Source organism: Uranotaenia lowii, chromosome 3 (assembly GCF_029784155.1).
Source record: "Uranotaenia lowii strain MFRU-FL chromosome 3, ASM2978415v1, whole genome shotgun sequence".
Taxonomy (NCBI): Eukaryota; Metazoa; Arthropoda; class Insecta; order Diptera; family Culicidae; genus Uranotaenia; species Uranotaenia lowii.
Window position 1 is genome coordinate 260,719,459 of NC_073693.1, and position 19,105 is coordinate 260,738,563.

The 19,105-nt window shown below is 38.5% G+C and overlaps 1 protein-coding gene across 1 annotated transcript in view; it reads right to left on the minus strand.

Moving 5' to 3' along the window:
- LOC129750878 (protein obstructor-E-like) overlaps window positions 1-19,105 on the minus strand; it is a 308,119-nt gene that overhangs the window by 12,550 nt on the left and 276,464 nt on the right. The window contains exon 3 of the mRNA XM_055746009.1: window positions 10,676-10,900. Within this exon, the coding sequence (XP_055601984.1) occupies window positions 10,676-10,900 (225 nt within the window). The remainder of the gene's footprint in view (window positions 1-10,675; window positions 10,901-19,105) is intronic.

Here is a 19,105-nt window from a genome sequence, read left to right on the forward strand (position 1 = left end):
AAAAAATTTATTAAGTCTGGATTGAATGACTTAAATATAGATTAACTTCGCAGTTAGAGACAGAGATTGATAAATAAAACAAGTACTTCACTCTGCGTTGAATGAAGCTTTTTCTGAGGATTTTGTCTCCAGGAATAAACTCCATTTGCACTAAATTCAATTGCATTTGTTAGTCTGTGGATACTGTCGTTATATGAACTACAAATACTCTTTTTTATTCAACTGAAAAAGCATACTTAGAATAACAATTCAATATTATTCAATCCAGAACAAATTGATAATGAAATACAAATCAAATCACAAAAAAACCTTTATTCACAGTTAGTGTTTTTATTCTAACCCTAAGAATTCAGCAATGAACCCTCCAAAGCCGTTCGGGTCAATATGACCCGAAGCGCACATTTCAAACATCTTTATCATCATTCCAATATACTGATGAACTGGTAGTTTTGACAGACCAAGTATGTTCTATGAAAATAATGATCAAATTAACGCCAAAAAACTAAAATTTGAGTTTTTAAAATCGGTTCATTGACAAATGAAATACAGCTAAGCAAAGCCAAAACTGGATGTCGATTTTTTAAAGTAAGACTTTTTTCTACCGGAAGATCTGTCATAGCGGTAAAAACTTTCATTGGACCCCAATATATCTATACATTGTCGGATAGATGGATTCTTGACAATTTCAAACATCAATGAAATAATTAAATACAGAAAAGCTGTCAGAAGTTATGAGTATTTTAAAAATAAAATTGATTTTTCGGACTTTTAACTTTCTGAACCAGTTTCTGAAAACCTGGTAATACATATCGACTTTATTTTGAAATGTTGAGTAATTAGAATAAATTACCTACACAATGAATATAATATCATCAAAATCGGTTAACATTTACAGCCAGGAGAACGAAATCAAATTACAACTCATATTTCCCCGAAACGGATATTTAGCGAACGGCTTTGGAAGGTTAATTATGTGGACTGATTTGCAATTCTTTGGAAATTTGAATACGGATGCAACAAAGTTGTTTTTGTTTTTCGGATAAATTTAGCTGTGTTAATTTTTATCATTTGAGAGACCGTTTTTCTCCTTTTAATGCTATCTCAAAAAGAGGTGAAAAAGTTTAAGCGTGTATACGATCTTCTCGATCGTCAAATCATCATTTCAAATCATCACATAGTTTTATGATGCCTACATCTACTGTTCCAATAAAAAAGATTTAACTTGGCTTGAACGCTAGTTTTAAAGAGCATTGAGTGCTTTATTAAAGCAGGTACCAAAGCCTTAATAAAAACAGGAAAGTATATGTTTTATTGAAGCTTATTACTCTTAAGATAGTGTTTTAGCACAGATCTCTTGGTATCAAGATAGTCGGGCTGTTGTTCTCTCGAACAAATCGTTGGCGATGCCAAATCAATGACTATGGTGCTGCCGCTCTGCGAGATGGGATCTAAGCTTTGCAGCTTTCTTCTCAAGCATTTAAGTTTTGCATTCAAGCTTTGAGTAAAGAGCGAATATAAAATTATTGCGACATCGAAAATTTCATGTCAATTTTCTTATAGTATTTAGAATCAAACCAAAATTTTAGGGGAGTTTTATACATATATTTACTACAAACATTAATAAAAAACTTCAAACCGAGTGCAGCTCCAGACAGTTTGGCGGGTTCATGTCCTTTGGAACAAAATGGACAGCATTGATCTCATACCACTCCAGGACACTTTTAGAATAGTGGTATGATGCCAAATCTGGCCAAAATGCTGCTGCAAGAACGGCAAAAGGCGCTTCTCGAGGCGATCAGATTTGTAGATCTCGTTATTTGCTGTGCCCTTTATCACAAAAGGCGAACTCCTCAGTCCGCAAGAGCAGATGGTCTGCCAAACGAAATATTTGGAGGTGAACTTTGACATTTTCTTCTTCTTAATTTTGTCTTCCACATTTAACTTGCTCTTGCCGGTGAAAAATTTCTATCCCGGAATTTGTTTAAAATCGGCTTTTATATACGTTTCGTCGTTCATCAAACAGCAGCCATATTTTGTCAGCATCTTCTCGTAGAGCTTCCGTGCCCGAGTTTAAGCCGTCGATTGTTGCCGCTCATTGCGGTTTGGGAAGTTCTGTATCTTGTTTGTATGTAGTCCAGCTCTCTTCTTTGCGTTCTGGACGTAGCTCTGTGACATGCCGATCTTTTTAGTCAAATCAGGGCTTAAGGCGTTGGGATTTGCTTTAATCATCTTGATCGGTACTACACCGATCAGGAATTAGATTAAGTTTGTGTTGTAATGTGTCTTATGTTCACTTGACACTGTAACTCATTTGTTCGTAAAACCAATATTTGTGATCGTACCCTAGTGTATAATCAACTCTCTCGCAACATAGCGATGAATCCAGAGAGAGCTACATACAATAGTTTAGTAAGCCATTTTAGTTGTTAGAATAGAATCTAGAGTTACACGAATCGCACGGCTTTCACTTCGTTCCTAATAAACTCCAATTAAGTTAAGTCCAATCAAGCGACTTTTACAAGTTCATCCGAAATCGGGTCTAAAAGTGGTGCAACATAAGCGCAGTCGAATCGCGCAGTGGTACAACGTACACCGAATAGTGCAAACAAAATTGCTCCCCCAACGGGTGTGATCAGCTGCTGTACCAGAAAGTATCGGCGACTTACCGGATTCCTACTGTTGGTGGATGCCGTCGACTGAGACGGGAAGAAATACCCCGAAATCCGAACCCCCCCATCGGCCGAGCCCGAACATTTGGTCCTTCGAATCGGATTCGAGGACAGGAACACATCAGGACCGGCAGAGGAACTGGAAAATCGCCATCTTCCGAGCGCCATAGCAGCTGTGGTTTGTACCAAATCAACACCAAGGTAGGCCAGCTTTGTGATTTTCTCACTTTGAAACACTTTTGTGGCCTATTTCCACTTGGCCAACGGAATATTCCGCAAATTTTGCGCTCGAACTAACCGACACGAATAGTTCATCAGTTGATTGATGATTTGTTGTCGGATCAAAACAAACGAAGAATTACACTGCAGTACAAGTATTTTGCAACACAGTACAGCGCAAAACTTTTGCAACAAGGAAAACATTAATAACTTTTTTAAACAAAATTGCATTTCGTGGTCAAAAGTCGGTTCAAGGCGGAAGTGCAAGTGCATTTAGAGTGGTGTACTCTACAGTGTCGTTCAAAAATACATCGACACTTGAAAATTTGAAAGTTTTTGAACAAACTTGAATTCACCCACAGTGGTCACTGAGACACTGAAACATTGCTGAGACGCATTGGGGCAAGTTGCTAGACTACAGTATCGTGCAAAATTAAAGCAAAACTTTCAAAATTGGATTTTCGGAAAAAATCAAAATCGCTTTAGAGTTGTTTTGTAGCGATTGTAACATTGCTAGGTGGAGTTAATACAAGTTGCTGACAACAGTACTGGTCAAACGGACAGCAACTCATACGAAATAAAAATAAATTGGAAATATTTATTTATAAAAAATCATCCGAAAGTCAATCGTTGGTGGTGTTTCCGATCGTTTTTGGTGTCAACAAGTGTGATTTGAGTGGTGTTGAGTGATGGCTAGCAAGGCGGAGAAAAAACTAGTAGCGGACCTTCTGACGAGACGACGAGCGTGTGCCGAAAGAGATGTGGTGGAGAAGTTTGTAGCGGATTTCACCTATGAACGAGATTGTTGCCAGGTTGCGGTACGTTTGGAGGCGCTCAACAAGTGCAACGAGTTGTTCCTGAACGTGCAGAACGACATCGAAATGGGCGATAGCGAAGAACGGTTTGAAACACACCTGGAATTCCGTGCTGATTTTGAGGATCGATTCTGCAGGGCGAAGGGTTTTTTGCTGTCCAAACTGGAGAATAGGGAGCATCCGTTGAGTTCGACGATCATCCACGCATCGGCTTCTCATAGCATGTCTTCCAGCTTTCATCATCGTCTGCCAAAAATCGATTTGCCGAAGTTTAGTGGAGATGAATCGCGCTGGATCTCATTCCATAACAACTTTCTCTCGATGATCCACTGCAACGAGGACATACCGATCGTCAACAAGCTGCAATATCTGTTGCAGTCGCTGGAAGGAGAGGCAAGAAAACCATTCGAGTCTGTGGATATCCAGGCCGATAATTATTCGTCGACGTGGGACGCGCTTAAGAAGCGTTATGACAACAAGCGGTTCCTCAGAAAGGAGCTTTTCCGTGGCCTATACAACCTTCCACCGATACAGCACGAGTCCGCACAAGACCTCAACACACTGGTTGATGATTTCCAGCGACACGTTAAGGCTCTGGGAAAACTAGGGGAACCGATCGAGCATTGGGACACTCCACTTATCTTCATCTTAACGAACAAGTTGGACTCAGCAACGATTCGCGCATGGGAGCAGGATACTCGACAAAAAGAAGAAGTGAAGTACGACGAGCTCATCGAGTTTCTCATCCACCAGGTCCGGATGTTGAAATCCGTGGACAGCGATCTCCAGCATCGTTCCTCAGCGCCCACCGTTTCCAAGGTGGCCGGTCAAATCCCGAAGAAACCAGTTCCCATCCGATCTGTCGTGAACACAGCTACGTCCGAAACTCAATCCAGTACTTCGCCATGCCACTGTTGTTTGAGAACACATCCGCTTCACCAATGTCCAGCATTTTCGAACCTGTCAAGCTCCCAACGACGAGAGCTTGTGACACAGCACAGTCTTTGCTGGAATTGCTTTCGCGCAAACCACCGGGCAACATCCTGCAAATCCAAGTTTCTGTGCAGGATTTGTCAAGCAAAACACCACACCATGTTGCACGACCACCACATATCACATCTAGAGCAACTCTCTACTGAGGAACCACATCCCGTACAAGCGAATCCAGGCCCCAGTAAATTGCTTAGCCCCCCAACAGTAAATCTTTCCGTGCATTCTGATTCAACCGTTCTCTTGGAGACAGTCTCGCTATTAGTAGTCGATCGATACGGTCGAAAGATTCCTGCTAGAGCTCTGCTAGATTCTGCAGCGATGTCCAACTTCATAACCAGGAAGCTGGCGAACGAACTTGCCACCCGTCAAAGCCCCGTGGACATCGCAGTTGCCGGAATTGGAGAGTCAGTGAAGCGCATCAAGCACAAGTTAGCTGCCAAGATCGTATCCAGGAACAGCGACTTCTCCACCACACTCGATTTCCTCGTCATGAAGAAGCCAACCTCCCATCTTCCCACATCCCCGATCGATACAACTGCCTGGAAAATGCCAAAGGTTCCATTGGCGGATCCTCAGTTCAACGTTCCCGCAACAATCGACATGATCATCGGTGGAGAATGTTACCACGAGTTCCACACAGGCGTACGCCACTCTCTTGGTGATAATTATCCGTTTTTGGTGGACACCCTCTTTGGCTGGACAGTTTCGGGCAAAGTGGATTCCAGCTCCACCACCGCACCGCGAGCGTGCTTTCTCTCCACCGTTGATCGAACCCGAGAAACGATCCCTGGGGAGTTCCAGCCAATGGAAACCACCGATGGGAGCCTGAGAATGGAAGTTGAACCCTCCACCACTCAAATCCACAAAAAAGAATGCATCGTCTGCCATTCCCGGCCCAATAATCCCAAAACCACCCTTGGAGATTCGAACACGAAAGCCACACAACGAAACTCCACCAGAAATGCACACCACAAAATCCCTGGAAGTCACGCTCAACCCGGAAAAAGGCACGACATCGATCCTGTTGACGACAATCCACACTGCTATCGGCCACATCACCCGGTGCTCAAGGAAGCCAGCAAAACCACCAATAATCGCGTGGTATTCGACGCATCCTGTGAGCCCAATTCAGGGTACGCGCTCAACGATACACTGCTCGTCGGTCCCGTCGCTCAACAAAGTCAACTGTCTAACACTCCTTCAAGCGCCGCTAAGGTCAACGACGAAGGAGAAGACGCTGCCTGTGGATCCTGCTGCTACTTTGTCCCTTTGGTCAAGCACCCGTATGTTAGCTGTCTGGAGTTATGCGCACCTGTTCTACCAGAGGTATCGTTCCGTCAATGGTTAAAGCCGCCACCACAGCGTTGGAGAACTGTTGCTGCTAATCGGTTAACTGCTATCCAGAAGGATACTGATGGGCTCAGTAGTAGACGCGTTCCGGAAGTGCACATCGTAGCTAGCGAACTGTCCAGGAATTTACATTCCTCCAACTTCCCTGAAAAACCTAGTTGGTATTACGACCACGCATGGCAATCCTCATCCTTGGAAAGCTGGCCTTATTCCAACACCTCGCGGCCACTCGGTCGCTGTACAAGGCTTCATGCAGGTCGAAATGGAGTCATTCAGCCAGCCAAGCGAGATTGTCATCTTACTCACCGCCAGCAGTCAACAGGTCAACGCGACAACCCCGACAACTAGAAAGCTACAAAGACCGGTAGAGCACGCCGAACGTGCTCAACGCGCTAATGGAGCGCTAACAGGTGATTAGCGTTCCTATCATTCCATCCATATCGTTCGATCTACCGGGTCTTTGTTGTTTACAGTTCCTTAGACGTCCTTTTGTACCCGCCATCTTCGAAATCCTTCTACAAAGACCGGCAGAGCACGCCGAATGTGACTCACTGCGCATGTCGAGCGCTAATAGAGGATTAGCGTTCCAAACTGTCACATTTTCTCGTTCGATCTACCGGTTCTTTGTCGATTGCAGATCCTTTCCTATATTATTTCTATATCGTCACCGAGCATTCATCGCCATGCACCGAGCCACGTTAGAAGCCGAATCTTCTAAGACCGGTAGAGCACGCCGAACGTTGCTCAACGCGCTAAAGGAGCGCTAACAGGTGATTAGCGTTCCTATTACTTTAATCCAAATCGTTCGATCTACCGGGTCTTTTATTCGATTCCAGACCGCCCATTGTCGTACATCGTCGCAGATTCGCTTCGTTTACCAGGGAGATCGCCCACATACATCCACATGGTAGCAGAATCTTCAAAGATCGGTAGAGCACGCCGAACGTTGCTCAACGCGCTAATGGGGCGCTAACAGGTGATTAGCGTTCCTATAACCTTACCCTACGCCGTTCGGTCTACCGGGTCTCTTTTGTATTTACAGATTCTGCACCAGTGCCAAAGCAGATTCCTCGATGTGCGACGTGCCAGCTGTGTCTTGATCCAACCGCCGTGTCTCCTGGTCCACCCGTGTACCGTGCCCAACCGTGTCGCATGGTCCAACCGACTGAGGAGGCCGCAATCAATTGGTCCGAAATTCGTTGAAACAGCAGTTTCAAGGTGGCCGGAATGATCGGTACTACACCGATCAGGAATTAGATTAAGTTTGTGTTGTAATGTGTCTTATGTTCACTTGACACTGTAACTCATTTGTTCGTAAAACCAATATTTGTGATCGTACCCTAGTGTATAATCAACTCTCTCGCAACATAGCGATGAATCCAGAGAGAGCTACATACAATAGTTTAGTAAGCCATTTTAGTTGTTAGAATAGAATCTAGAGTTACACGAATCGCACGGCTTTCACTTCGTTCCTAATAAACTCCAATTAAGTTAAGTCCAATCAAGCGACTTTTACAAGTTCATCCGAAATCGGGTCTAAAAGTGGTGCAACATAAGCGCAGTCGAATCGCGCAGTGGTACAACGTACACCGAATAGTGCAAACAAAATTGCTCCCCCAACGGGTGTGATCAGCTGCTGTACCAGAAAGTATCGGCGACTTACCGGATTCCTACTGTTGGTGGATGCCGTCGACTGAGACGGGAAGAAATACCCCGAAATCCGAACCCCCCCATCGGCCGAGCCCGAACACATCTGCTTAACCTTTCCCTCCTTCTTTTTGTTCACCATTGGTTCACCTCCATTTTCGTTGAATCGAAAAACACGACTTCGAGTTTTATAGCACGTAAACAATACACATCAAACAGAAAGTGTGCAAATTTTGATTGATTTTTACCCAATGGTAAAAATAGTTATGCCCTGTTGAATGTGTCGCAAAAATTTCGTGTTCGCCCTTCAAGAGCACATCACCGCACTAAAACATCGAATATCATTGTAGAGACAAGACTGGTGAGTTTGGAGAACAACTTAATAATGATGTTTATTCTGACATAGTAAACTAACGACTACTGAGATACTACAACCTCTCCCTTTTTACGGCTGAGCATTGTCATATACAATAATGTTGGAATATCCAAGTCTAGCAAACACATCTTGCATTTTTTTTTTGATTGAGCTGTCATTGAGCTTTGAATCACTACTTCTAAGTATCTAGAAAGAAAAAAAAACATAAATGAAACCAAAATAATCTATTGATTTCAAAATAAAAATTTAATGATTCAACCCAGAGAAATAATCAATTAGTACTAGTAAATGATGTGATTCTGGAATTTCAGTGAAATCAACTGCGATTTTATACCAAGGATAATCAGGCATTTATGTTCTTTTAATTGGCTGTCTGTTGGGATTTGAAACAAGAACACAGCCTGAGCAATTTTGAACGAAATGTTCTACCATTTCGTTCACTTTAGTTCACCACACTTTTGTTCTAAGTAGAAGTTTCATCGATGACATTCCTAAGTGGGGTTCATTAGCTAACTGAAGGATACGGTTTTGTAATGCACGTGGAATAACAAGTTTCCTATTTCATTGTTTTCATTCATTGATGTTTCCATTCATTGATAAGCTTCCAGAGATTTTTTTTTATACATTGATAAGGTTTTCGTCCAACGTTTCGGAGGGTATGGTGAAAATGAGAAAGGGAATCTGCTATGTTGGTTTCTCCAGAACGATAAATGAGTTTATTTATAGTCATAAGACATGAGACGAAGTTTCCATCGTTCGATACGAGGTGATGGTATTAATCTATCATCAAAAATGGCTACCAACGGTTTATGGTCAGTGACTAACCAAAATTTCAAACCATAGATGTAGTCATGGAATTTCTCACATGCCCACACTATACCCTGCGCTTCTTTTCCCGTTTGAGCGTACTTCTTCTCTATTTCAGTAAGTTTCTTAGAAGCATAACTTATTATTCGTTCACCTGACTCATTAGATTTTTTACTAGTACAGCACCTAATCCGACCGGACTGGCATCGGCAATAACAAATATTTCATCATTGTGATTGTGAAATCCCAGCGTTTCACGTTTCAAAAGGATAACCTTTATTTTATCAAATGCTTCTTGTTGTTCCGGCCCCCACACAAAGTTCATTTCTTTCCTGGTCAGTTTGTTCAATGGATAAGTCAATGTGGCCATATCTGGGATGTATCTGTGCACGAAATTTACAAGACCAAGAAAGCTTCGAGTCTCGGCACAAGGTCGAGGTGGTTCAAATTTTTAATAGCGTCGAGTTTATCTTGTGATACTGATATGCCTTGGCCAGTTATCGTGTAACCAAGAAAATCAATTTTCGTAACATTCATTGAAAATCAATTTTACTGGATCTTTATTATCCTCTTTCTCTCTCTCTACAACAAATTCAAAAGAAAATATAATACTCATTTCAATTCCTTTTAAAAATTTCCTTCACAATCAGGCTTTACACTCGACTGCATGGTACAAATTACCATACTTTGGGTACCTAAAGGCTCCCACATTTCGAGAACCTAATCAGCCTGCAGCCAAGGATTTATTCCCGACTGCATGGAAACATCGAATGTTTCCACACTTTGGGCAACTGTTTCGAGAATTTTCCGTTTTATCGGGTCTCGGAAACAGTTCCCACAATTCGAGAACCCTGCACTGTGTCTGAGGCACCTCCAGCCAGCATTTACTCTCGTCTGCATGAAAACACAAATGTTTCCACACTTTGGGCAACTGCTCCGAGAATTCCAGTTTTATTGGGTCTTGGCAACAGTTCCCACATTTCGAGAACCCTAAGCTGTGTCTGAGGTATTCCGCCGGCATCACAAACTGGCACACACAACTTCAGATTTATGAAATTGTTTGAGAGAGACATTCTTAAAATCTTGATTTCCAGTTGCTTGTGGATAAATTTGGATCCCGGATAAGTCTTGGAAAATCTCCGAAGGGCGTTGATCCTGGATGAGTCTTGGAAAATCTCCGGGGGAGTTGATTCTGGATAAGTCTTGGAAAATCTCCGAGGGCGTTTGAAAAAAATTTCCGCTCGTCGCCAATTTGTAGAGACAAGACTGGTGAGTTTGGAGAACAACTTAATAATGATGTTCATTCTGACATAGTAAACTAACGACTACTGAGATACTACAATCATACGTCAGTTCACTCACACCATGATTGTGTTTATATTGTTAAAAGTAATGTAAATTGCTCTGGTGCACGAGTATGCGTGAAAAGTGTTTAAACTAGAGGTTGTACCCCAACCCGTTAACTATCATTTGAGGCTAGTGTGATGTCACCAAAATTTAAGGGAAGCCGATAGCATCTGGTTTTATTCAAGTTTTAGCAAAGCTTTCAGGGCACTTATAAAACACACGATAAATGGAGCATTTCCTATGTTACAGTATAGCAGTTCTAAAAATTTAATGCTATGGAAAAGACTTCATAAAACAACAATAAAACTTAAAAATGCCATTTGGCATAATCTGTGTTGCTTGGGACATGACGCTTCCTTTAATTTCGTCCCCTTATGAAAGACACGTACACTTTTCTCATTCAAAATTTGGATTGCAATATTCGGAACTTTAAACAAACCAACAATACTCACTTGCTAGCTGTTTTCCATCGCAATAATCCGACCGCCACGGGTAATCACATCCTTCGGTAACTCCTCGATGCTTGCCTGCAAAAACCAACCCATTGGGACAATCGTACAGTTCCGGTTGATTGTTGACACACTCCCAGTACCGATCGCAGTACGTCACATCCCCGACGACTTTGGACTTCACCTTGCACGGATCTTCCTGGTCCTGCCGCTGGGCTGCGCTCACACCTGTTGAAGAGAGAAGAAGGAAAAAGGGAAGTTAATTTAAAACATGTTGTCAAAGAAATTGAACGATAAATTCGAAGAGGTTTGATTTGTTTCAATATTTTCAATGGAAACCTCAACGCCGGAAATGTGATTGCATTTAATTAGGTCAATCATAACAATTCACCATAATATGCCTACCGTTTTGCCATAATAAGCATAAATATAAAACGAGAAATAAAAGTTCCTCCGTCATTAAAATGTGCTGCTGGTGTAATTTGATGGTGCAAAATTTTCCGTTTTGCGTCTCTCGTCTCATTTCAACCTAATCAAAGCTGATGCTGGTGCCTTATTGCAACCTCATCGTATACATAAACACTGCAATCATAAAATCAACGAAACGAGATATGCTTAGAGCAGTCATGCGTCGAGACGTCATCGGAGAAAATTATATGCGACGTTTAAGGGCTGGATTGCTGGGATTGGTAAAGCAACGGGCGGAAAAGGTGGGCTTCCTTAATGCGCCAAAAATTAGTAGCTACCCTCAAATGCCGAGACAAATTATTCAAAGCGCGATTCTAAAAATGGCGTTAACAAGTAATCCCAACTTAACTGCTGCTGGGGATGTTCGCCAATTTCGACAATTATATCGTCAGGAGTCAGCAGGTGTACATTCATCAACGAAAATTTTCATATGATTTGATTAACTTTGGAGGGAGAAACCTCAAAACGATAAAACCGGTTCACTTTCGTTTTATTTCTTGCAGAACAAGCTACAGCTGTTTTAATTAGACTAACATGGCTGATGAACTTGACAATTAACAATTATGTCAAAGAAATTCGAATATCGTAAAAAGAAGATTAAAACCTCTGTCGAGTTAAACATTCACTGAGTTACATCAGCAAGCAAAATTACCGCAAAATTTAACCAAAGTCAGGAGTAGAACTCAGTTGAAGAAAAACAGTCTTAAAATGTTTTACTTTCTTTTTTCGTAATGAAGTACATGAGGCTCATAAGATATGGATCATTTCTTTCGTTTCACATTACTTTTTATGCAAATTTCCGCGTTCAACAAAGGCATAATTTTCTTTCGGACTTAATGTGATAAAAAATAACAGTTTGCAAAAACCCTTCAGATAACTTCACAATAAACGTCAACAGCCGAAAACCTCCAAGCCTTTTTTCCACTTCAAGAGCTCTTCTGGATGGCCACTTCTAGTTTGAATTTTATCTTACCTGGACCGACCGTTAAAACCCTGATTCATTCTTGGAAGCATGCAATTTGTTATAATCGACCGTAACCGAGTGGCTTCAGCTTTAGTTCTAGTGTATGAATGAATAGCTGTCCCCTTCAGCACGTTCGTTCTTCCATGTCCAACCAAGTGCATCCGTTTTTGGTTCTAAAATTTGCAAAATAGCACCAGGTAAAAGTCACCTTGAGCTCACTCCCTCTATCTCTCGGAGGATAATTAGGAATAAAAAAAGGAAACAGTCCACTGCTCCCTTGTAGGGTTGAAGCGAAGCAAAAGATCTCAAGCAGAAAAAGCAACAACACTCACCGGTAAAATTGTTCTACCCCGAAAAGAACATCCTTGAGGTCCCATTAATTCTGGTCGTTATCCATTTTGTCATCCTTTCGGGGTGACCATTCAAGAAAATTGAAATTAAGGTGATTATCTGGTTGAGTAACGGTGTCTCCACCATTGTATGGGGGGAAACTTGGCTACACAAAAAATTACCAGTGATTAAATTTGATGCATTGAGAAAGAGTGTTTTCACAAGTCATGGTTAAATGTTATTCAAATGGTTTAAGATAAGATCATTTCAATTTCCCATTTATGTTTACGCTCATCTGACCTCGGGCATGCTGGAACTAATACAAAGACACAAAATTGTAAAAGAAATCCTCTACAATGGAAGATCAAATTAGGAACGAAGTAAGAATCGAGGTAAAGATCAGTATCATGATTGGAATCAGGATCAATTTCAGGATCCAATTTAAAACCAGGAGGAGGTGATGAATACAAATATGCATTTAGTTTTTCCCTAGCATCTCTACATTTTTAACTCTAAGGATCAATTTTGAAAATAAGTCAAATTCCACTTATAAAATGTTCTTATTTTTTCCAACTCAGTATGGTATAGCATCACGTTCGACACTTTTTGTTGCCAAAATCAACCAATGTCAAAATTTAACGGATCTTTTGTCAATTTTGTTTATTTATTGAAAAGTAAAACTTGTTATTTTAATATTTAAATTGTTTTGATAATTTTAGAGTGTTTTATCAAGTTTTAGCCACATATTGCCTCATCTTTTATTTTGTTTAAAATGTTTATTTTTTAATTTTTTTATTTACGAAAGAAAATACATATTTATAGTATTTTTCCTAATCAGCTTTTTCTTAATGACCTAATTTTAAATCCTTTTATTGTTCCTTGAAGTTGAGACATCACGAGGAGGGGATGGCAAAAAATAAGTTTTCAATAAATTGTATAAAATTTAACAAAAACTTGTATGCAATAAAATTTCATTCCATTAATGTAGCTCAAAATAGAGAAATCAGTTTGTTTAACAGCTTTATATTGATAATATAAAAGCTGAAAATATTTTAAAGTAAACTAGCTGACCTGGTGCGCACCGTATTGAAATTATTTAAATTTAAAAAAAACTGATTTAAATTAAATAAAAAAGTTTTCTTCTTTTTTAATTTCATCATTTCATCATTATTATGAAGCATCCCTTTAAAATGGAACCGCTACTTGCTTTAGCAATTTCAATAATAATATTTCAAAGAATTCTATTTTCTAAAATATTAATTGATTTAACTTTTGTTTCCAAAAAACCTGAAATTAGAATTATTATTTAAAATCTTAAATTTGGTACTGTTTTCAGATTTTGAGTTTGGATTCTTTCAAACCAATATACATATGAGTTAAAATATCTCTAAAAAGGTTGATTGAATTTGATATTTCCGAAATGGTTTATTTTTTTATTTTCATTTCGAATCGCCAACAAACAACTACGGGTTTGAAACAAACTACTCTTCATAAAGGATTTTAATTTTAAGCCAGTCAAAATTTTAAATTTTATTGGTTGTTTAATTTTAATAGGGTGATTTGCCAATCCTTGCACAGCTAAGCACATGATTTTGGTTTTTATGTAGTATTTTAGTAATTTTAACCGAATTCGCTCAATTTTATCCGTCTAATGTGCTTATGCAAACTTAGTCAGCAAGATCCCAAATTCAAGTATTCTAAAATTGTGACACAAAAATTAAAAAAAAAATGAAAGTACGATGCCTCTACCCAATTGTTTTATAGGCAAATTTGATTTCGTGCCTAATTTTGTCCGATTTTTCCAATGACTGCACATCCTTCAAACCTTCTAAAATCTCAGTCAACAAGTGGTCGAAGGAGCTGATATTTGGTACGAAAGCGTATTATTAGAACGTTTTATTCAAATGAAATCCAATTTGGAGACTACCCCTTTTGAAGGGGTCGTCCATATAAACCGTCCAATGCACAATGGGAAAATTTGGACTCAAAATTCCAAGAAAAAATCGAAGCTGCCGGTTGAAGATCCGGAAAAGATTTATCTTTGATGAAATTTTCTCATAAATCATAATCTGCCGTCAAATTTTAACCGGATCCATCTCAGTGAAGTGTTATTTTTCCTATTTACCCAGTAATGAACTTTTTTCTTCATATGGCCTAGAAACAAGGAAATTTTAAGTCATTGATATTCGATAAATCGAACTTAAAGGTTCTTAAACAAATGAAATATTTGAAAAGGGCCTATTAACAGATTAAAGGACAATAGAACGTGGTCTGTGTTACCCCCCTACACCCCTTTGAGGAAATGTCATTTATTAAAAGATTTTCTCTAGGTCTAACTTGGAAGTTCATCGATTTTTACAAAATGAATATAACAATTTAAAGCTTAAGAATTCACTCAACAAACCCAAAAATTTCAGATCATTTGACTGATTTACGCTCAAGATATGCAAAAAGCTAATTGATTAAAATACCTTTTTTCATGAAAGTTTGTAATTGGAATTATTTGTAACGAACGTTACTCCTGTAGTAATTCATCAATCTTCAATTAACTTTCCCATCACATTGAAGTATTTCCCAACAATATTTCGGATGAAAAACTGTTTTGTTCAAATTTAGTCTATATTTTTTAGGGTAAAAAATGGCAGATTACTTCGCTCAGATGTCTCCGGTATAACTCGACGGCATATTTGAATTTCTAAGCAAATTTTTCCTAAGATAAGTAATATTTCAAGTCTTTCAACTTGTGCCTTCGAGTTTTTCTGTGATCTCGAGTTCAAATTTTTCCACTGTGCAATATTTTGACTAAAATTTTATCAAACCCAAGGGGTTAACAGTTGACATGAAATGCAAATTTTAGGATTTTTTGTGTAGGTGCAACAGATTATCTCGAAACTTGACAAACAGTGGTTAACGGTCCGGATGAATGATTTCAATATAAATCTGATAATAAAGAAGCCCCCCCAGAGCCAAACCTGTTGAAGTGCCTTAAGGCTACTTTGACACTTTTCAAGTATCGCAAGGTGCCCAGTTTTCATTATTTACATACATTTCTCAGCGAGTTTAATAAAATTTGCATAAAAACAGAGGCTCTGAGACCATCATATATCAATAAATTTCTTTAAAAGTCACTTTTCAAGTGTCTTAGAATTAAAGTTGAATAATATTGAAAATCAACATTGAATGTAGAACATATGAAAAACCTGTTTGGAAAACAGTGGAAACAGCACAGAAACTAATAAAATTACTTGTTATTCGTATTCATCCACAAATCTAGCGAAAGAAACATGTCATAAAAAACGACAATTCTATTTTTAATCAGTTGCATTTAACTTTAAAATCGTAAGAACTCTTTAGAAAAAATCGGAAAAATTTGAAATTTGGAACATATTACTAAAACCACGAGATACATAATCTGTTAAAAAAGCAAGCTCCAACTGGCATGCCGAAAAAAACTTACACATTTGCGTTCGGGTCAATATGACCCGAGAGTTTGCTCGCGTTCTGATGATAAATGTTAACAGATTTTCATGATTTAAGATTCATTAGTTAGGAAATGTATACTAGTTTCTGAATTTAAAAAAATTATGTTGATGCAACTTATCCGAACGCTTGGATTCTGCTCCGAACGAAAATAAAAACCTCGAAAATGATGACATCTCAGAATGCCCATATTTTCTAGTCGCTTTTCAAACATATATAAAAATTTAGGGTCATATGGAAGTTTCGGTCGCTTGCCTATAATTTCCTTAAAAAAACTCATATATTTTTTTTTGCTTCGCAGCTTTGTAACTCATTCTTTATTGAACCGATTTTCAACATTCAAATTTAAATTTTATTTTAATAACATGATAATCATTTTCACTGATTACACATAAGTAGTATCTTAGTATCTCAAATATTACTGTTATTCGTAATATGAGAATGAAAATATAGGTAAAAAAAATCGTAGTTCTCGTACCCGGCTGATATGATGCGCGCATTTTTCATTTTGTCATCGTGATTTCTTAAAATTTTTCATCAAACCTGCCCACTAGACTGCCCCAAATTTTTATGCTTTTTGAAATGTTATGCGCTGCAGGCTAAAATTGGTCCAATGCCTAGTACAAGGTCTCATGCCAAATTTGGGCCAGATCCGATCACGAGAAGGGGTCGCTCAACGAGCCAAAAGTTTGTATGGAATTTTGAGACATTTTGTTCATGAGAAACATGAAAATCCAGTTTTTTATTAATAACTTTGGTCCCCTTCGGCCGATTTCTTTTGAAAACGGTTTTTCTCAAGGCCTAAACTGTGACAAATATTTCATTCCAAGATTGCATTTCGATTTTGGTTAAGACAAAAAAAGTTATTTGACTATAAAAAATGGGATCTTTTTCAGTGACGCTCACTAGCGGTCAAGGGGTTAGCCTCCTGAATTCTCATGATAGATGTCGTGGGATCGTTTCTTGGCTGATTGATGAGCTTTTTCGGACTGCGAACTCGGAGGACTGGAGTTCAAATCTCGGTCGAGGATTTTTTTAGTTCTAGAATGGACAACGGTAGGATGAAGATTCAGAAGTTCGTCACAAAGTTCTAGGAAATCCAAACAAAATCTAAGAGCTAAGTATTTTTTGTGATTTTCTAAAAATGATGCAACATTATTCTTATATTATGAATAACCCAAAAGTTCCTTCGACATCATGTTTAACTGATTTTATTTATTAATTATATATATGGTGTTTGAAAAAACTGTAATTCAACTTTTGAAGATATTTCTGGGAAAAATTATCAAACTCCTGAAACAAACTCCTTCAATTAACTGGAATGATGTCAATGATATTCAATAATGAGAAATTATTCGTGAATTGATTTGTTCATTAATATGATCAATTGAAATAAAAAATGTGTTTTTTTTATCAGAAACAATAAAGCTTGACAGAGAACAACTATTTTGCTAAACAGTTTTTTTACAACACCAAGCATTTGGTTTTAAAACGATTTATTGAAAAATTTGTCAGTTATTGAAATTAGATCATATTGTATTTCTTTGTTCAGATTTTTCTACATTATTTTTTACATATGTATGATACTGAAATTCTCTGATGAAAAAGTTAAAAAAAAATCATTACAGAAACTATAGTAAGTGATTATCACAGAAGCATTTTATAATAGAGAATAATATAAAATGTATGGATCTTGTTTAAATAGCAGGTTTTTGGTTAAAATTAGAAACATAACAGAAAACATGATCTTTTACCCGCCTCCCAAACCAGATTATTCGCCAGGATGCAGAGGTAACCTCAGTCCTACAGCACAAATTCATTTAATTCATTCCTTTCTTTTTTTTCTATTGACGTGGCGGGCGCCTTTATTGATGTTCCAAGAGAGAGCATCAGTTTTGTACATTCAAAATGAGCTGCTAATCTCAAGCGCCTTTCTTTTGACCTCTGTGCGAAATTGGTGGCGTCGGTCATTGGTAACGTGGAGCTTATTCTACCGAACCACACCAACAATCGTGGATTTCAAAATGTATTTTTTTCATTGCAAATCATTAAAAAATTTCAATTATTTTAATTTTTTAAATCTGTCATTAAAACAGTTTTTTTTTTTGCATTTCGGATTCAAAGGTTTGAGATGCTGAAAGCTTTCAATAGGAACTAGTAGAAGTTAGGAAAACAATTTTTAAGGTTCGTCGTAACCCTAGTCAAAAGTGTCTCCCAATCAATAGCAATACCCCTCTCCCAACCAAAATTGTTTTGCTAGAATGCAGAGGTAACATCGGTCCTAAAGCACAAAATAGATCTTTCATCCTTTTCTCTTTCTTCCAATCTATCTATTGACTACTAGGACGTGGCTGGCGCCGTTATTGACGTTAAAAGAGAGAGCAACAGTTTTGAGCAACAGTTTTGAGCAGTGTGAATGAGCTGCTAATCCCAAGCACCATTCATTTGACCTCTGATTAAAATTAATGGCCTCAATCACGGAGTAGCAACCATTATTGGCAAAGTGGAACTTGTTCTACTGAGCCACGCCAGCGATCGTGGACCTCGAAGTGATTGTTACCATAATATGTTTTTGGAACAAGCAATGCATACATTTTCTACAACCATGCACTTCGGGTTTTACGGTTTAAGGTGGATGTGAGTAGTTAATCAAGCTAAGCTAAGAAATGGGGTCTTTTTTCAGAGTGATATTCATCACTATTAATGAGAGACAGTGCTTCGAACATTTTGACTCAGTATTGACAGTGATGAATATCACCCTGAAAAAAGTTGCCCCATTTTGAAGTCTACTAACTTTTTTATCTTAACTCGAATCGAAATGCAGTCTTTGCATGAAATATTTGTAATAGTTTAGGCTTTAAGAAAAACTGTTTTCAAAATAAATCGGCCGAGGGGACCAAAATTACTCATGAAAAACTGGATTTTCATATTTTTTCCGAACAAAAAGTCTCAAAATTCCATACAAACCTTAGGCTAGTTGAGCAACCCCTTCCCGAGATCCGATCTGGTCCAAATTTGGCATGAAACCTTTTACTAGGCCTGAGATCAATTAAACCCGCAGCACTAAACTTTTTCAAATGTCGGGTCATTTGGGGCACTCTTCTGCCCACTTTTTATGAACACAATGATAGATTAAAATCTCTAAAAACGATTGATATGCTTTTTTTATGTGGTTTTTGAAAAATTTGAAG